The 16,399-nt window shown below is 35.0% G+C and overlaps 1 protein-coding gene across 2 annotated transcripts; it reads left to right on the forward strand.

Annotated features, from left to right (window-relative positions):
* Nucleotides 1–12: 12 nt before the first annotated feature.
* Nucleotides 13–16,001, forward strand: LOC125668291 (uncharacterized). Of its 2 annotated transcripts, none has more exons than XM_056162208.1 (9): nucleotides 13–316; nucleotides 3,472–3,644; nucleotides 5,490–5,555; nucleotides 8,278–8,383; nucleotides 12,133–12,248; nucleotides 12,359–12,450; nucleotides 12,987–13,021; nucleotides 13,537–13,573; nucleotides 14,243–16,001. In XM_056162208.1, the coding sequence occupies exons 1-9, from the start codon at nucleotides 275–277 to the stop codon at nucleotides 14,335–14,337; spliced, it is 762 nt and encodes a 253-aa protein (XP_056018183.1). In that variant the 5' UTR covers nucleotides 13–274; the 3' UTR covers nucleotides 14,338–16,001. The 2 variants fall into 2 exon arrangements, with proteins under 2 accessions (XP_056018183.1, XP_056018182.1); XM_056162207.1 differs by having other exon boundaries at nucleotides 111–316; nucleotides 12,936–13,021.
* The last annotated feature ends 398 nt before the right edge of the window (nucleotides 16,002–16,399 follow it).

Raw genomic sequence — 16,399 nt, forward strand, 5'->3', positions numbered from 1 at the left:
ACCATCTCCGTCAGAGGTTGCACTAGGCCTAGGAAGATCAGAATGTTCTCGAGCTCGACATTGGTATAAAGAAGGAGGTTGGACTTTTTGCAGTGTAATACTGATGTTGTGACACGGAACAGTGGGAGAATATTAATTATCATCTATGAAGTTCCAAGCTAGATTTATTGATATTTGGCTGTTAAAATCTATTGTTGGTGTTCTGTCGGATATCTAAGTCTTCAACATTTCCAAGTTTGTGCTGTTGTGTACCTTGTCTTTAATCTCGTTCAAAATGTCAACAAGAAAGCTTGAACTATCCAAATATGTCCGTATGGTATGTATCTTGCGCAGAGTTTGTTATGTTATGTGCTTTGTAATCTTCATAAGGCGTTGAGGCATTATGCCCCACCCCCCTTTTACCCACAGAATTTTGTATAGTTATACTTAAGGCCTAATTAACAGGTTGGGAACACTTCCCCTATAGCGAGACATTCTCGCTAAAACGCGATTATCCCTCTTTAGCGAGAAATAAACATTGCCATAAACAGGTGTTTTGGCGTCTTTATTGAAAATAATGGCAAATCCCGTGCAACGCTGAATAAGTGCGACACACACTCAACATGAAGTGAATTGTTTCTATGAAATTGACAACATAGTCAAGAAATTTCATATCAAAGTTGCTGCATAAGAGAGAAGCAGTCTGGAATCCAATACACAGCGTGAGTGTTAGTTTTTGTTTCGATTAATATATTTGCGGAAACATCACACATTTTAGCACTTTTTCTTCTTTTCACGTGAAACACGAAGATATGTATTCAACGGGTGTTTTTCTCGGTTGTACGGGATATATTTACTCTCGCTAGAGAGGGATAATCGCGTTTTAGCGAGAATATCTCGCTATAGGGGAAGTGTTCCCAACCTGATTAATAGTCTGGTAATTTTTTGATAAATAAGAATAATTTCACAACAATGTGTGATATTTCTTTTGTTGACTCTCTTGGAATGTGTGAGGATAGCCATTAGTATATCATTAGATCTTATCATGAAACTGCAGGGGAGAAAGTTTTGATTTTGAGAGGAAATCTATATGGAGTGCCAAATTAACATAAACTCAAATAATTGAAGATATCTTCAATTATTTGAAGATATCAATTCAATTATTGCTCTCTTTAATTGAATTAATGCGCGCATTAAATCAATTATTGCTCTCATCAAATGAATTAATGCGCGCTACAATTCAATTATTGCTCTCATCAATTGAATTAATGCACGCATCAATTGAATTAATGAGAGCAATAATTGATTTAATGCGCGCATTAATTCAATTATTGCTCTCTTCAATTCAATTGATGCGCACATTAATTCAATTAATGAGAGCAATAATAGATTTGATGCGCGCATTAATTCAATTATTGCTCTCTTTAATTCATTTGATGAGAGCATCAATTTAGTAGAAATATTGCTCGCAATAATTAATTTAGAGCTCGGTTTAAATAATTTGATGATCTCTTTAATTCAATTGAAGATATCTTTAAATCATTTACAATGCTTTTGTATAAGGAATTAATGCGCGCATCAATTCTTTTAAAGAGAGCAACAATTCAATTAAAGATATCATTAATTCAATTGTGGATATGTTGAATTGAAGATATCTTTAATTATATAGTTGCTCTCTCTAAAAGAATTATTGCTCTTTTCAAATGAATTAAAGATATCATTAATTCAATTGAAGAGAGCAATAATTGAATTAATGCGTGCATTAAATCAATTATTGCTCTCATCAAATGAATTAATGCGCGTATCAATTCAATTATTGCTCTCATCAATTGATTTAATGCGCGCATTATATCAATTATTGCTCTCTTCAATTGAATTGTAGCGCGCATCAATTCAATTGTTGATATCATTAATTCATTTGAAGAGATCATTAATTCAATTGAAGCGCGCATCAATTCAGTTGAAGAATTAATGCTATCATCAATTCAATTAATGCGCGCAATAATTCAGAATTGAAGATATCATTAATTATTTGAAGAGATCTTTAATTCAATTGTTGTGCGCATCAAATGAATTGATGATATCTTCAAATAATTGAAGATATCCTCAATTATTTGAGTTTATGTTAATTTGGCGCTCCATAAATCTAAGGTATGATGTCATACATTTCAACTTGTCCCCAGTAAAACACACCCCCATATATATCTATAGACGTCATATGTGGGGAAATGGAATTTATATGGAGAAATGGAATTTATATTGTTCTCTCTCTCTCTCTCTCTCTCTCTCTCTCTCTCTCTGATCTCTCTCTCATCCTCACAATGTGTAGAAGAGAAATTAGAGAATACACACATATATTATTCTAAAGGCAAAAAAGTACTATGTTAGGTATATCTATAGGGATATCTATAAAAGTTTATCTAATACTCTCTTTTGAATTATGAAAAAAAGGTTTTTGAGAGAGAATATTAGTAAGGACATGTCCTCACACCACTTGTCCTCACTAAGCTAATATTTTGTATCTACATCTTTCGCATGCTGTAGGTCACATTTATGAGGACGTAATTGTGAGGACATTTATTTGTCCTCATAGTGGAATTCTTGTCCTCACAACGTCTGTCCATTGGTTGAAATTTGTCCTCACTTTACACTTTTACTGGCTCTCTCTCTCTCTTCTCTCTCTCTCTCTCTCTCTCTCTGTGTGAAACCTGTTAAGTGAGGACGTCCTCAGTGTCTAGAAGAGAATACACGGATATGTTGTTGTAAAGGCAAAAATGTACTGTGTTGGATATAGCTATAGGGATATCTATAAAAGTTTATCTAATACTCTCTTTCGAATTGTGAAAAATAGTTTTTAGAGAGAATATTAGTGAGAACGTGTCCCCACACCACTTGTCCTCACTAATCTGATATTTTGTATAGATCTACTAAAATCTTTCACATGCTGTGGATCACATTTACGGGGACGTAATTTAATTGTGAGGACAGAAGTTTGTCCTCATAGTGTACTCTCTGTCCTCACAACTTCTGTCAAATGGTTAAAAATTGTCCTCACTTTACACATTTTACTGGCCCTCTCTCTCTCTCTGGAAATAAGAACATCAAATGCTAGACCAAACCATGTGAATTTTTCTTCATGCCCCATAATCTAGTTAGGTGCTTGACCACTTCAAATCAAATCTGGCTGACTGCCACATTTCTTCCTCCATACTAAGGTCATCGAAGGACCTATAATTATCCTTAGGCAATCATTTTCACCTGTCAGATGCAGGGGCTAATCTATGGCCATTGAATGTAACGGGAAAGAAGAAAAATCAACAGACCAAGAAGATTGGGATTGAAACCCAGGCCTTCTGAATCTCAAGTCATATGCTCTAATAGTGAGCTATCTTGCCATTGCAGCAATCAAATTCAGTGGGCCACACTAGTATAAACTTGTGTTGAGTGGAGTATTTCTAGCATCATTACATGTAAAACTCTTCGCATTCTCAGGCTCTAGAGAATGAACTGAAGGAGACAACAAAAGCAATCGATGAAGATGACATCAATGCATTGTTAAAGACGGATGGAATTGCCCTCAGTCCAAGGGAGACAATCATTGGATACCCATCCTACCCACTGTGTAGAGAGATAAGCAACATGCTGCAACAATGGATGGAAAACAAGTAATTATAACTCTACTGGGGAATCATTTAAATTCGTGTAGCTAAATTTTCGTGGATAGTTGAGATTTGACAGTTTCGTTGGGAAGTAAATTTGTGGCTATGGTTTCTGTGAATTGATACATTAAATAGATTGCATATTTCATTGTGGTTTGAAATTCGTGGAATATGGGGTATATCCACCAAATCCTCAAAAATTGAGCCTCCACAAAATGTAATGATTCTGCAGTAGTTTGTTAATACTGCAGGGATTTGATATCTAGAAATTTTAACTAATGGTCTTAAGTGAGCGAATATAGAAAACTGGGCAAATTTCAATCTACTCATGATCCAAAATTAGTAATGTAATTAGTAGTCTTGGTGAATTTAAAATTGGAGAAAATTGTTTTTCAATGTATCTGGGTAAAAATGAAATGAAGAGAAAGTCAATTTCCCTAAATACAGTAGATTTGTATATTTTCCCCTATATATATAGTAGACTTACATATACAGTACATTACATTAAATTGCAGAAATGTAAAGTGTGAATCTCATTTCAAATATCAATATAGTAAAATCCAATGGCTTGAAACTATGTACAGTAGTCATTTTTTTATCCCAGGTTTTATATATTGTTCACGCTATGAATTCTTAACCATTCCATCATGGTGTGGCTAAAAGTTAATTGACTTTTTCACAAATCGTATTATGAGTAAGATGAAAAAAATTGGTTGTCATTTCCATCAAATACATTCCACAAAGTCATAAGTAAGTATGCAAGTTATATTCATCATAGATGGGGTTTTTTTTGGCATACTAATAATCAGAAAATCTGCAGGTGTTTCAAGATATTACAGTGCACAATTTATCTCTCACCATTGACCCATTATGATGACATTGTATATTTGTTTATTACAAAAATGGTGACAATGAAAAGGAATGGTTGGAACCAAATTTTCTTGTAATTCTCTCTCTCTCTCATAGATGTTTTCAACCTCATTGTGAATTATACAGAATGTGTATAAATTTTGAAAAAAGATAATTTAAAAAAATCTGATATGCTTTAAATTTCCCTTTGGAACCCTCTTCCAGTAAATTCTTAACACATGGCCTCAATATTCATTGTATCAAGAAACTTTGTAGAATTATATAATGGCCAAAGTATATTTTAAAGTAAAAGTCAGAAATCGTAAAATTCAAACTTAATCCATCTTTGCTAGCCAAGGGTTTTTGGTCTACTTCACTCCCCAATTGCAGAGTACGGACTGAAAAACAATGGCTAGTGAAGATGACTTAAATCCTGTTTTCTGAAACACGAAAAATTGCTTTCAACGTTAATAGGTCATGTGAGGAAAGCTTGATCAGAAAATGACACATATCTGTAAATTAGTGTGAAAATCATTCACTGAGTTGTCTTATCACCATATCATGTCCGATGAAGGTCCCTTGCGAGTCTGATTATTTTCAAATGTAAACGGGTAACAACTTCCCAATGGACTTAAACAAACATGTATATCTGGAATAGAGTAAATCCGGATTACTAGAATTGTGTAAATAACAATTAAATTACATATATACACCATAGATTTTATTGGTTTACAATCTGGCAGTTTAATTCTTGATATTGTGTTTAAAGACAGAAAAAAAAGCTGACTTCCTAATATTTGTAGGTAAAATATTCCTCAGTCTGACTCTATTGAGTTTTTGAATTGATCGGTGTTATTAACTTTATGACAAGTCTCATTCCATTTTAATGAAGACTATTAAAACAAACAAAATAGTATAGAGCACAGACAGACATACAGACAGTATGATGCATATATATACTTTAGTAATATATTTATGGAATTGCTCTACCGATTTTTCTAGATATTGTCCTGTTTCTGATCTCCCAAAATACGAACTCCTGGATGAGCAGTCGTACACAGAGGCCAGGTAGGCAAATTCAGTTACAAAAATAATATATAGAGTATGTTTACTACTGTAAACGGACTATTATGCGTGTCACTTTTTATTTATGAATGGCTGATGATAAGCTTAACCATGATGATACGCGTAGTCGCATTTCATAAATTTCACAAGAGTCTGACGACGTTACAGAAATTGAGACCTGCTCCTAATTTCCATACATTGTTACAGGGAGTAATGAGTAGAGTTACACTTAATACCGTATAAGCAGAAATTTTAGCGAGGATTAATTTTGGCATTATTAGTGAGGGTGTAATTCAGATTGCTAAAATTGAATATCGCTTACAATTTATTCTGTATCGTAGGTAATAGTCATCTTTCTTGGAATTACAAAGTCGCTAAAAATATCTCTCCTTAAATATATATACCCATTTTTATAGGAAAATCACTGAATTTGTGTCTTGCTAAAAATTCCACTTATTAGCTCTTCTGAGCCGAAGGCTCAAAGAGCTAATGCTATGGCCATTTGTGCGGTGTGCGTAAACTTTTTAGAAAAAGGGCTATAACTCAAGAACCCCTTGGCCAATTTTTTTCAAATTTGTTACAGGGTATCATTGGCCCAAGGGCTTTCATACATACTAAATAGAGGGATGTGACCCTTTAACAGGGGAGATAATCAGGAAAATACAAACAAAAGTAGTGGTTGCTAAAAAATCTTCTTCTCAAGAACCACTGGGCAGATTATCACCAAACTTACACATAAGGATGAGGATATGTTGTAGATTAAAAATTGTTCTAGGCATTACCCTGGGGCAAAGGGCGTGGTCTCAAGGTCACTTCAAAGTTGACCTAAATTTATATTTCCTTAAATCTTTGATATTTTAGTCATTATATGGACTAGGATCATCACATTTTGACAGTTGATGCATCTTAGGACCTTGTGTCAAGTTGTCTCAAAAGTAGGTCACGGTGACCTACTTTTTGAATTTTGCAGGTATTTATTTTAAAATTAATTTTGATGCATATCTTGGACACTTTGAAGCCTATGATCATCAAAACTTGTCAGTTGGTGGATCATGGGACCTTGAAATGCGTCAACTGAAAAATAGGTCACCGTGACCTACTTTCTGAATTTTATGGCTTATCATTCATAGATATATTTTAAGTTGTTATTTCAAATACCGAGAGGTTTAGAATCATCAAATCTTGTAAGTTGATGCATCTTGAGGCCTTGAAACATATTTATAAAAAAAGTAGGTCACAGTGACCTACTTTTTGAATTTTGCAGATATTCAAATTTCACATTTTCAATTTTAGATGCATATTTTGGGCACTGTAAAACCTAGGATCATCAAACTTTGTCAGTTGATGCGTCTTCAGTCTTCAGTTTGTGTCGACCAAAAAGTAGGTCACCGTGACCTACTTTTGGTATTTGACAGCTAAATTACTATATTTCAGACACTATTTGACCTACAATCATCAAACTTTGTCAGTTGATGCATCTTGAGTCTTCGGAGTGTATCGACCAAAAAGTAGGTCACTGTGACCTACTTTTGGCATTTGACAGTTATATTTATATATTTCAGTCACTAATTGACCTACAATCATCAAACTTTGACAGTTGATGCATCTTGAGTCTACGGAGTGTGTCGACCAAAAAGTAGGTCACCTTGACCTACTTTTGGAATTTGACGGCTATATTTATATATTTCAGATACTATTTGACCTACAGTCATCAAACTTTGTCAGTTGATGGGTCTTGCATGTTCGAAGGGTTTCGACCAAAAAGTAGGTCACCTTGACCTACTTTTGGAATTGGACGGCTATATTTATATATTTCAGATACTATTTGACCTACAGTCATCAAACTTTGTCAGTTGTTGGGTCTTGCATGTTCGAAGGGTTTCGACCAAAAAGTAGGTCAACTTGACCTACTTTTGGAATTGGACGGCTATATTTATATATTTTTTTTCAGATACTATTTGACCTACAGTCATCCATCTTTGTCAGTTGATGCGTCTTGCATGTTCAAAGGGTGTCGACCAAAAAGTAGGTCACCTTGACCTACTTTTGGAATTGGACGGCTATATTTATATAATTCAGATACTATTTGACCTACAGTCATCAAACTTTGTCAGTTGTTGGGTCTTGCATGTTTGAAGGGTGTTGACGAAAAAGTAGGTCACCTTGACCTACTTTTGGAATTTGACGGCTATATTTATATATTTCAGATACTATTTGACCTACAGTCATCAAACTTTGTCAGTTGATGGGTCTTGCATGTTCGGAGTTCGCTGACCAAAAAGTAGGTCACCATGACCTACGATTGGAATTTGACAGCTATATTTCAATATTCAGATACTAATTGGCTTAAAATCATCAAACTTTGTCAGTTGATATTTCTTGGTTTCTCAAAATGTGTAAACCAAAAAGTAGGTCACATTGACCTACTTTTTTTGAATTCTTAGGATTTAACTAAAGATTTAGAATACTAAGAGGCTAAGAATAGAAATGGTGGGGTTGTACAATTTATCAGAAGAGCGATTCTAGGCCCTTGGGCCTCTTGTATGATACTGTAACAATTGTTAGATATTATATGAATCCCTGTTATAGTCTTGGTGTCAGATAGAGTTATTTACTGATTAATGACGATAAATATCAGTGTGCTGAAGTTGTTTGTGAATCTCCTTGATATTTCATACATGTATATAAATGTTTGGTTACTCACCAATGTTGTGTTGGGTTCCAGAGAAGCTAACTTTAAAACCATCACCCCCCTTCTGGTGGGCCTACAGAGTCTATGGGAACTGTGGTCAGATGAAGAAACCGCTTACAGAGTCAAGGAAATACTTCTAGTAAGTTTCAGTACTTTGTTAAACTTCCAGCAAGTTTCAGTACTTATGTTAAACTTTCAGCAAGTTTCAGTGCTTACATTATCTTCCAGGTATAGGTTGTAGTAACAGCAAATCATCTTACAATATTATAGTAGATTTCTTCCAAACTTTGGTCGCCGCCTCACGCATTGCATATGTCAGTGAGTTTTTGTGAAGACCAGAATATACTGATTGCCCTGGTTTATATAGATTAGGAAACGTAAAAAGTACCTCCCCCAGATTTCAGTGTCATACTTGCTAAGAAATGGCAGATTGATATTTTGATATCTGGGTCAAAAGGTCATAGGTCAAAGTTACATTCAGTAATGGAATGTGAGGCCTGAGGAGGCTCTGCTTTGTTTTTAGATTTAACTTTTTGATTTAACAGACTACTGCCACTCCTCTAGGACAAGTTATGTGTTCAATAAACCGCTTCCTGGAAGTTTCTGACAGAATAATCACACGACGTACTCGTGTAATAAGAAATTGTCTGGATTGTGTAGACTTTTAAGGAAACTTGTCATTGGGAAGCAATATCAATAAATCTTGATATTTACAAGGTTGATGAAATTATGTAGACGAAGTAATAATGATGTACTTGGTAGATATAGATCACAATAAATGAGTCTAGTCTAAGAAGTTGGTGCTGACAAAGTGTTTATTCTTTGATGACAATGTGATTTGTTTGTTTGCAAGTTTTTGGTAGGTCAGTCGGTAAAGCGCTCACTTCAAGTGTGGAGGGCCTCATTTTCCATATATTTTTTTCTTGCGAATTGAGATATTGATATAAATTTTGTTATGTGGATTCCGTATAAAAACTCACAGATCAAGTTCGATTTTCTTTAAGGAAGATTCTCATTAAGGAAAAAATCTCGTGGGGATATGGGTTAGAATAGGCCCTCAGTACGTACAGTGTAAGAGGCGACTAAATGGGGCGGGCCTTTGGATTAGACTACAAAAACCGATGCCTCATTTCACAGCAAGTGTGGCATGATAAAGATCCCTCCCTGTTCAAAGGCCATACCAGTAAGCGCTGAGAATAGGCCTAGATTTTGCAGCCCTTCACTGGCAATGGTGACGTCTCCATATGAGTGAAAAATTCTTGAGAGTGATGTTTAAACAACATACAACCAAACAACTGATAAGGAAGACCCATTGTTACAAGAGTTGTAGCCCTTTGTACAGAATTTATTTTCCTGCTTATGAATATGCATTGTTTTGTAATATTCTCAGAATGATATTGATAATTGGACATAAACGGTAGAAGTATTCTTTATGAAGAATTTAACTTTGAAACTATATTCCTGTAAGTTCTTTCAGCATTATGAAGCTTAGTTAGTCTATAATGCATGTACATCTGTAAATCGGGAGTGTGTTATGAAGCTAAAACCTGTATGACAGCATGTATGTTCTAAGAGCATTATGAAGTTGGAAGCAGTTTATAGCCTTATAGCATTATGAAGCTTTAAACTCTATACAGTCAAACCCCATTATCTCCAACACCATGGTGCTGAGGAAAAACTTCAAGATATTGAGGTTAAAATGCATAAAAAAAATGTAGTGGATATTTTCTTTGTGTCTTTTAACTTCAAAATCTCAAACCCTTGGATATCTCAAAGTTTTTTGTTGACCTCATCAAGTTTCAGATAACCAGGTTTAGCTGTATCGAGAAAATAATGAAATCTATCTCTTATATTCTATCAAATTTTTACAGGATTTGGAAAGATTTAATGAAAAATATACATTGTTTAACAGAAAATTTTCAAATTATCGTGATTTATGGATTTGTAAATAACATAGAAAGTATAATCTACAAGCTCTTACTCAGTAATACATATTCATAATTCAAAATCTTCTCTACATGCATGTTAAACTCTTCACTTCGATGTGTTGTTTACATTGAATGACTTGGAGGTGTGTTGCACATCGTTACATTTCTTCTCAAGACACCAGTCTTAGATTTCTCAAAAAAAAAAAAATATCTCAAAGAAAAGTTTGAGTTTTCTTTTATTTGAGCAGGCAAAATTTGAGTAAAATCTCAGACTTTAAAGTCCAAGTTTTGACTTATTCAGTTCTTTTTGAGAAATCCAGGCTTGTTTATATTCCCAGTACAGGTTCTCTAGACAGGGACAAGATTTGTTTTGGAAATTATTTAATACAATACCAAAGGAGGGTTGAAAGTTGAAAGCAATTGTCAGATCAGTTAAAAACAAGACATGTTTTTAAAACACAATGCACCTCAGAGCATGGCCACATTCAGTTGTATATAAATGACCTTCACAATTAGTGCTCATATTTGCTATGACCTTCACTATTCAGTTCACTAAGTATGGAGTGTATCTTGTATGATTTAAAAGGTATGGTAATGTGATAACAGACAAAGCGACAGACAGACCCAGACATGTAGAACTTCTTTAACAAGAAGTATGGAAGATTTAAAGTTATGAATAAAACCTATATAGTGACATATGGAGTACTAGACTCCCCCCCCCCCCCCCCATAAAAAAAAACCATAAAAAAAATGGAGGCAGTCACAGTAGAAGACAGCCCCCCCCCCCCCCCCCGACAACAATAACACATTAAGATTTTGAAGATTTGACAAAGCACCATGCTTCTTTGTTGTTTGTTTTTTTGGTCAAGATTTTTTGGAGGTACATGTACCAACTTCCATTTTTTCTTTTGGCTGCTCCTCTCCTCCTTTTGAAAAATGATGATATTAGGATAAGAACCTGAGACCAAAAAAACAACAACATGTCCCCAATCTATCAGGGGCGTATAAATGAAGACATATAAATGTAAAAAAAAAAAACCAACAACAATATGTCCCCAATCTATCAGGGGCATATAAATAAAGACAACAATATGCCCCCAATCTATCGGGGGCGTATAAATAAAACAACAATATGTCCCCAATCTATCAGGGGCGTATAAATAAAGACAACAATATGTCCCCAATCTATCAGGGGCGTATGAATAAAGACAACAATATGTCCTCAATCTATCAGGGGTGTATAAATAAAGACAACAATATGTCCTCAATCTATCAGGGGCGTATAAATAAAGACAACAATATGTCCTCAATCTATCAGGGGCGTATAAATAATGACAACAATATGTCCTCAATCTTTCAGGGGCGTATAAATAAAGACAACAATATGTCCTCAATCTATCAGGGGCATATAAATAAAGACAACAATATGTCCCCAATCTATCAGGGGCGTATAAATAAAACAACAATATGTCCTCAATCTATCAGGGGTGTATAAATAAAAACAACAATATGTCCTCAATCTATCAGGGGCATATAAATAAAGACAACAATATGTCCCCAATCTATCAGGGGCGTATAAATAAAACAACAATATGTCCTCAATCTATCAGGGGTGTATAAATAAAAACAACAATATGTCCCCAATCTATCAGGGGCGTATGAATAAAGACAACAATATGTCCCCAATCTATCAGGGGCGTATAAATAAAGACAACAATATGTCCCCAATCTATCAGGGACGTATGAATAAAGACAACAATATGTCCCCAATCTATCAGGGGCGTATAAATAAAGACATATATGTAAAGGGTTTATTGTTCCAAGAAACAGTAAAATGTGATAGATGGATGGAGAGACAGACAGACAAACATGTTGATCTGATTGCCAGTGAACACATAGATATAGGGAAATACTCCCTGACAGGAATATGTCTACATGTATTTGGTAAAAACATTTACAGATTCTGGGTAAGAGAGGAATGCTGGATTTACTAGGGGTGAGGAAGACCGTGGGTACCAAGGATCTGTGGCCCGTCAGTCGAGAACTCCTAGTCAAGTCATTTACCGCAAAACACGGGTCAGCCTAGCTTCTCTTTGCAAATAAATAAGAAATGCTATATCTGCAATAATTAGTTTGAGATTTGCTTGATTTAATTTCTTTTTTATTTATTTATTACATTTTTACAGTCCAAATTCAGAGATTTCTGTGGGGGCAAGAGCACTCTCAAAGCACTTCCACCGGGACAGCTCAACGTCCTGGTGGGGAGGGTGCACAGGAAGTAAGTCTCTTTTTTTCTCTCTCTCCATCTCTCTCCTCTCTCTCTCCATATCTCTCTGTTTCTCCTCCACAATCATTATTGGTTGAAGTTATAGTATCCATTTATTTTCTTCATTTGAAAGCACACTGTACTTATGTACACACTGTACTTATGTACTCACTGTACTTATGTACTCACTGTACTTATGTACACACTGTACTTATGTACACACTGTACTTATGTACACACTGTACAGTGTATGTACACTGCATGTGTTTAGGTGATTGATTGTGCAGTGTAAAGTTATGAAATATTTGAATTATGATTTACAGACTTCAAATTAATCTGAAAATGGCAGTGTAATATCTCCATAGTGATGGGATAGTGCATTGCTTAATCATGAGATGTAATGCTGGAATTATAAAACAAGCATACTTTTGTGTAGTGCATGTTACATGTATGTGAGAATTTGTAAAATTTGATGTGTGATAATTGTGTGATTTCAGGCGAGAAACAGAAAAATGAATATGCATTGTCAATTCTGAATAAAATTTTAGACAATGCCACTTGGATCAACATCCACTGGTTACCAGTAAGTAGCTTTATTACATGTAACATCCACTGGTTACCAGTAAGTAGCTTTATTACATGTAACATCCACTGGTTACCAGTAAGTAGCTTTATTACATGTAACATCCACTGGTTACCAGTAAGTAGCTTTATTACATGTAACATCCACTGGTTACCAGTAAGTAGCTTTATTACATGTAACATCCACTGGTTACCAGTAAGTAGCTTTATTACATGTAACATCCACTGGTTACCAGTAAGTAGCTTTATTACATGTAACATCCACTGGTTACCGGTAAGTACCTTTATTACATGTAACATCCACTGGTTACCAGTAAGTAGCTTTATTACATGTAACATCCACTGGTTACCAGTAAGTAGCTTTATTACATGTAACATCCACTGGTTACCAGTAAGTAGCTTTATTACATGTATGTACATAACTATGCGAGTACAATCATGTTTCTACATTCCGTGTGCGATATGAAAATGAATTGATGATGTTGTGTATACAGCCATTCTCCCTCTCTGTTGTAGCATGACGTTTACATCATAGAAGCCAGGCAGGAAGAAGGTCAGAAATATTTCTTGCAACAAAATTTTTCATCTTGCTGACGTAGCTTAGTATATATCTATCAAAAATGAAAGTAAATTTTCAGATTGTTTATCTCCTAATATCCCGGTATCACGGTGTTAAACATTTATAATGATACAAGGAAAATGATATATATATTGCCTTATTTCACATAATGTGTTATTAACTCCACAATATGGTTGTCAGCTGAGGACTATTTATCTCCCTCCCTGGTTAATTTCATCCTTCCTATAGCTCTCTGTAATGATCATAATGTATCAGTGGGCCAGCTTTCACAGCCTGTTTATGGCTCTGTTTGACCAGTTATTAGACTCTTCACAATTTACGAGGGGATAACATTTGTGTTATTTGACTGGGATCCTTTATTAACAAAAGAAGTTGCAGGGATGTTGTAAATGTCAGTAAAAAAAGCTAATTATCACGGTCTGAATATCAGAATTTTCTACATGATGTCGAGTTAGGTATGTCCTGAATATTGAACAGGATTATAGAGGAGTATAAAACCGAATGTGATATTGTAAAAAATATCAATATAGCGCTCCTACGTCTAGTAATTTGTTTGAATGATACACAGTTTAGCTGTACCCTGTAATGTACTGACAGAAGCATGTAGTATCAATATTAATTACCTCAGTCTGCTTTCTGCAGGCTACGGTGCTCGGTGGACCGCGGATGGTTCGTCCTTCAGAGGTTTCCTGGAGCCACAGATGGTGGATGGACATGCAGTTGGATGGAAGCACTGATTCATTGTCATGGCAACCAAGAGATCATGAGGATCAGCAGTGTTAGTTTACCACGTCCCAGGCAAAACTTAACAATCTGTCCATTTTACAGTCCAAGGCAGCTGACTCTAAAGCTGCGTTATGAACTATTTGATACAGAGGTTGTTATTTTTTAGATTGTGCTGTTTTTCTGAAAGAAAATTCTCTCTTCAAGACAAATTTAGTAAACATGTACATGTGTGTAGGTATTTGCATTGTATTTGTTAACAAACTAAATAAAACACTGACAGTACCCCAAGGGACAAATCCTGCATATAGAGCACTGCAGACAATGACCTTGACAGTGAGACATGAACAGATGCTGTACATGTGCAAACAAATGCATGTAGCCTCAAACTTGACCTTGTTATATTTTAGTGTTGACCTTGAACAACCGCAGGGCAAGTTGGCTCATGTGAGCAATGTGGCCCATGGGGCTCTTGTATTTGCATCCATTGACTGTGAAGTATGTGTAAATGTATGTTCTGTACCTTATGATATATGCATGTTCCAATATGCACAAGAGGTTTGTTGTACTTTATTTCAATAAGCATCCCAGGTTTTTCTAGAGAGGACATGCATCAAAGCTGTCAAATTTATCTGTATTAGTGTAAGGTATTTGCATGAAGGAAAAGTGTGCATTTGTGCAAATTTGCCTGTGTAGAAATCAAAGGCCATGCAACAAAAGAATATGTTCAAGGAATGTTGAAAGAAAAGGACCTTAATTCATCACCTGAAATTTGATATTGTACATCAATATATTATTGAATCAATTTAAAATAAGATTAGCAACTCATGATTTGATCATGATGCCCTTCGCTGAATGTCAGAATAATGAATGTGTGTTTTGCATAAGACTTTAAAAATAATTTTCTAACACCAAAATGATTCCATTCTGTATTTTCTTTGTGTGTCAGCCTCAGGTAGTTGAAATTGTGCAAACATCTTTCAAGAAAATGGCCTCTTTTCCTTCATTGAAATGTGCCTGCCTGACACTTGTCTATAATTGTACTATGGGGCCTACTTTAAAATATTGTTTGCAACCCACAACTTCAACAAATGGCTAGACAGATAACCATAGAAAAAAATATTTAGCTAAAACTGAAGGTGATGACAGTCAATGAACAGACCACTTAATTCTTATATGTTACAGTGGATCTAAAAAGTCATTCTAGACTATCCAATTCACTTTTCTGCAGACTTCTTAGCAAAGTATGTGGACTCTGAACACTGGCAAACGAAACTTAGATAAATTTAACATTGAACAATATCATCACAAAACTCGCATATCATTTCAGTAAATTCTGGGGAAACTTCAAAAGAATAAAACAGTTTTCACAGAGCAATGCAAGTAGCATTTGTGAGTTTAGACATTTTATCCCAGATCAGTTGAAAATGGCATAAGCTATATTTTGATGTGGGCCTTGTATTCACTTATTAAGCCATGTTTATCTTACTTCCTATACATATAATAATTATGGAGTACAATTAGGAGAAAGGATGGGTGTGTAGTCTTTGATTGTAATGGGCAGCTCTCTTGGGAAGAATGGGTATTGGGACTGATACAGTATCTATGTATTAGGAATTTGTGAAGTTTTTTTTTTTAACTTTATAGCTTTTATGAATTAAATACAATATTGTGAATATTCTATTGTTATTCTGATGTCTGTACAATTGGTCTCTGAAGGAGTGTCGTATAAAGAATTGATTGATGTCAGCAGGACCCCAGTCTTTGTGGCCACTATGAAAAATGGACCTCCAATCACTAATTAAACTAATATTGAAACTTTATTTCCAGTATTTCACACTGACATTTGGAGGAATACTTGCATATGACAAAGTAGAGCTATGGAAAGAAGGGACCAGGCAAAGGGTACCAGATTAATTTCATAATTCGTGTAATAATGAGCAACACATGGATTTTAAATTGAACAGGACTCTATCAAAGTCAGCAGGATCGCCATTAAGGGAGACACCCTATATTGCAACTCATCATATTGATTATCAAGTCTTAGAATGGCATGGAAGTAAATATAGACTTCTA

The sequence above is a fragment of the Ostrea edulis genome, chromosome 4 (assembly GCF_947568905.1).
Source record: "Ostrea edulis chromosome 4, xbOstEdul1.1, whole genome shotgun sequence".
NCBI lineage: Eukaryota > Metazoa > Mollusca > Bivalvia > Ostreida > Ostreidae > Ostrea > Ostrea edulis.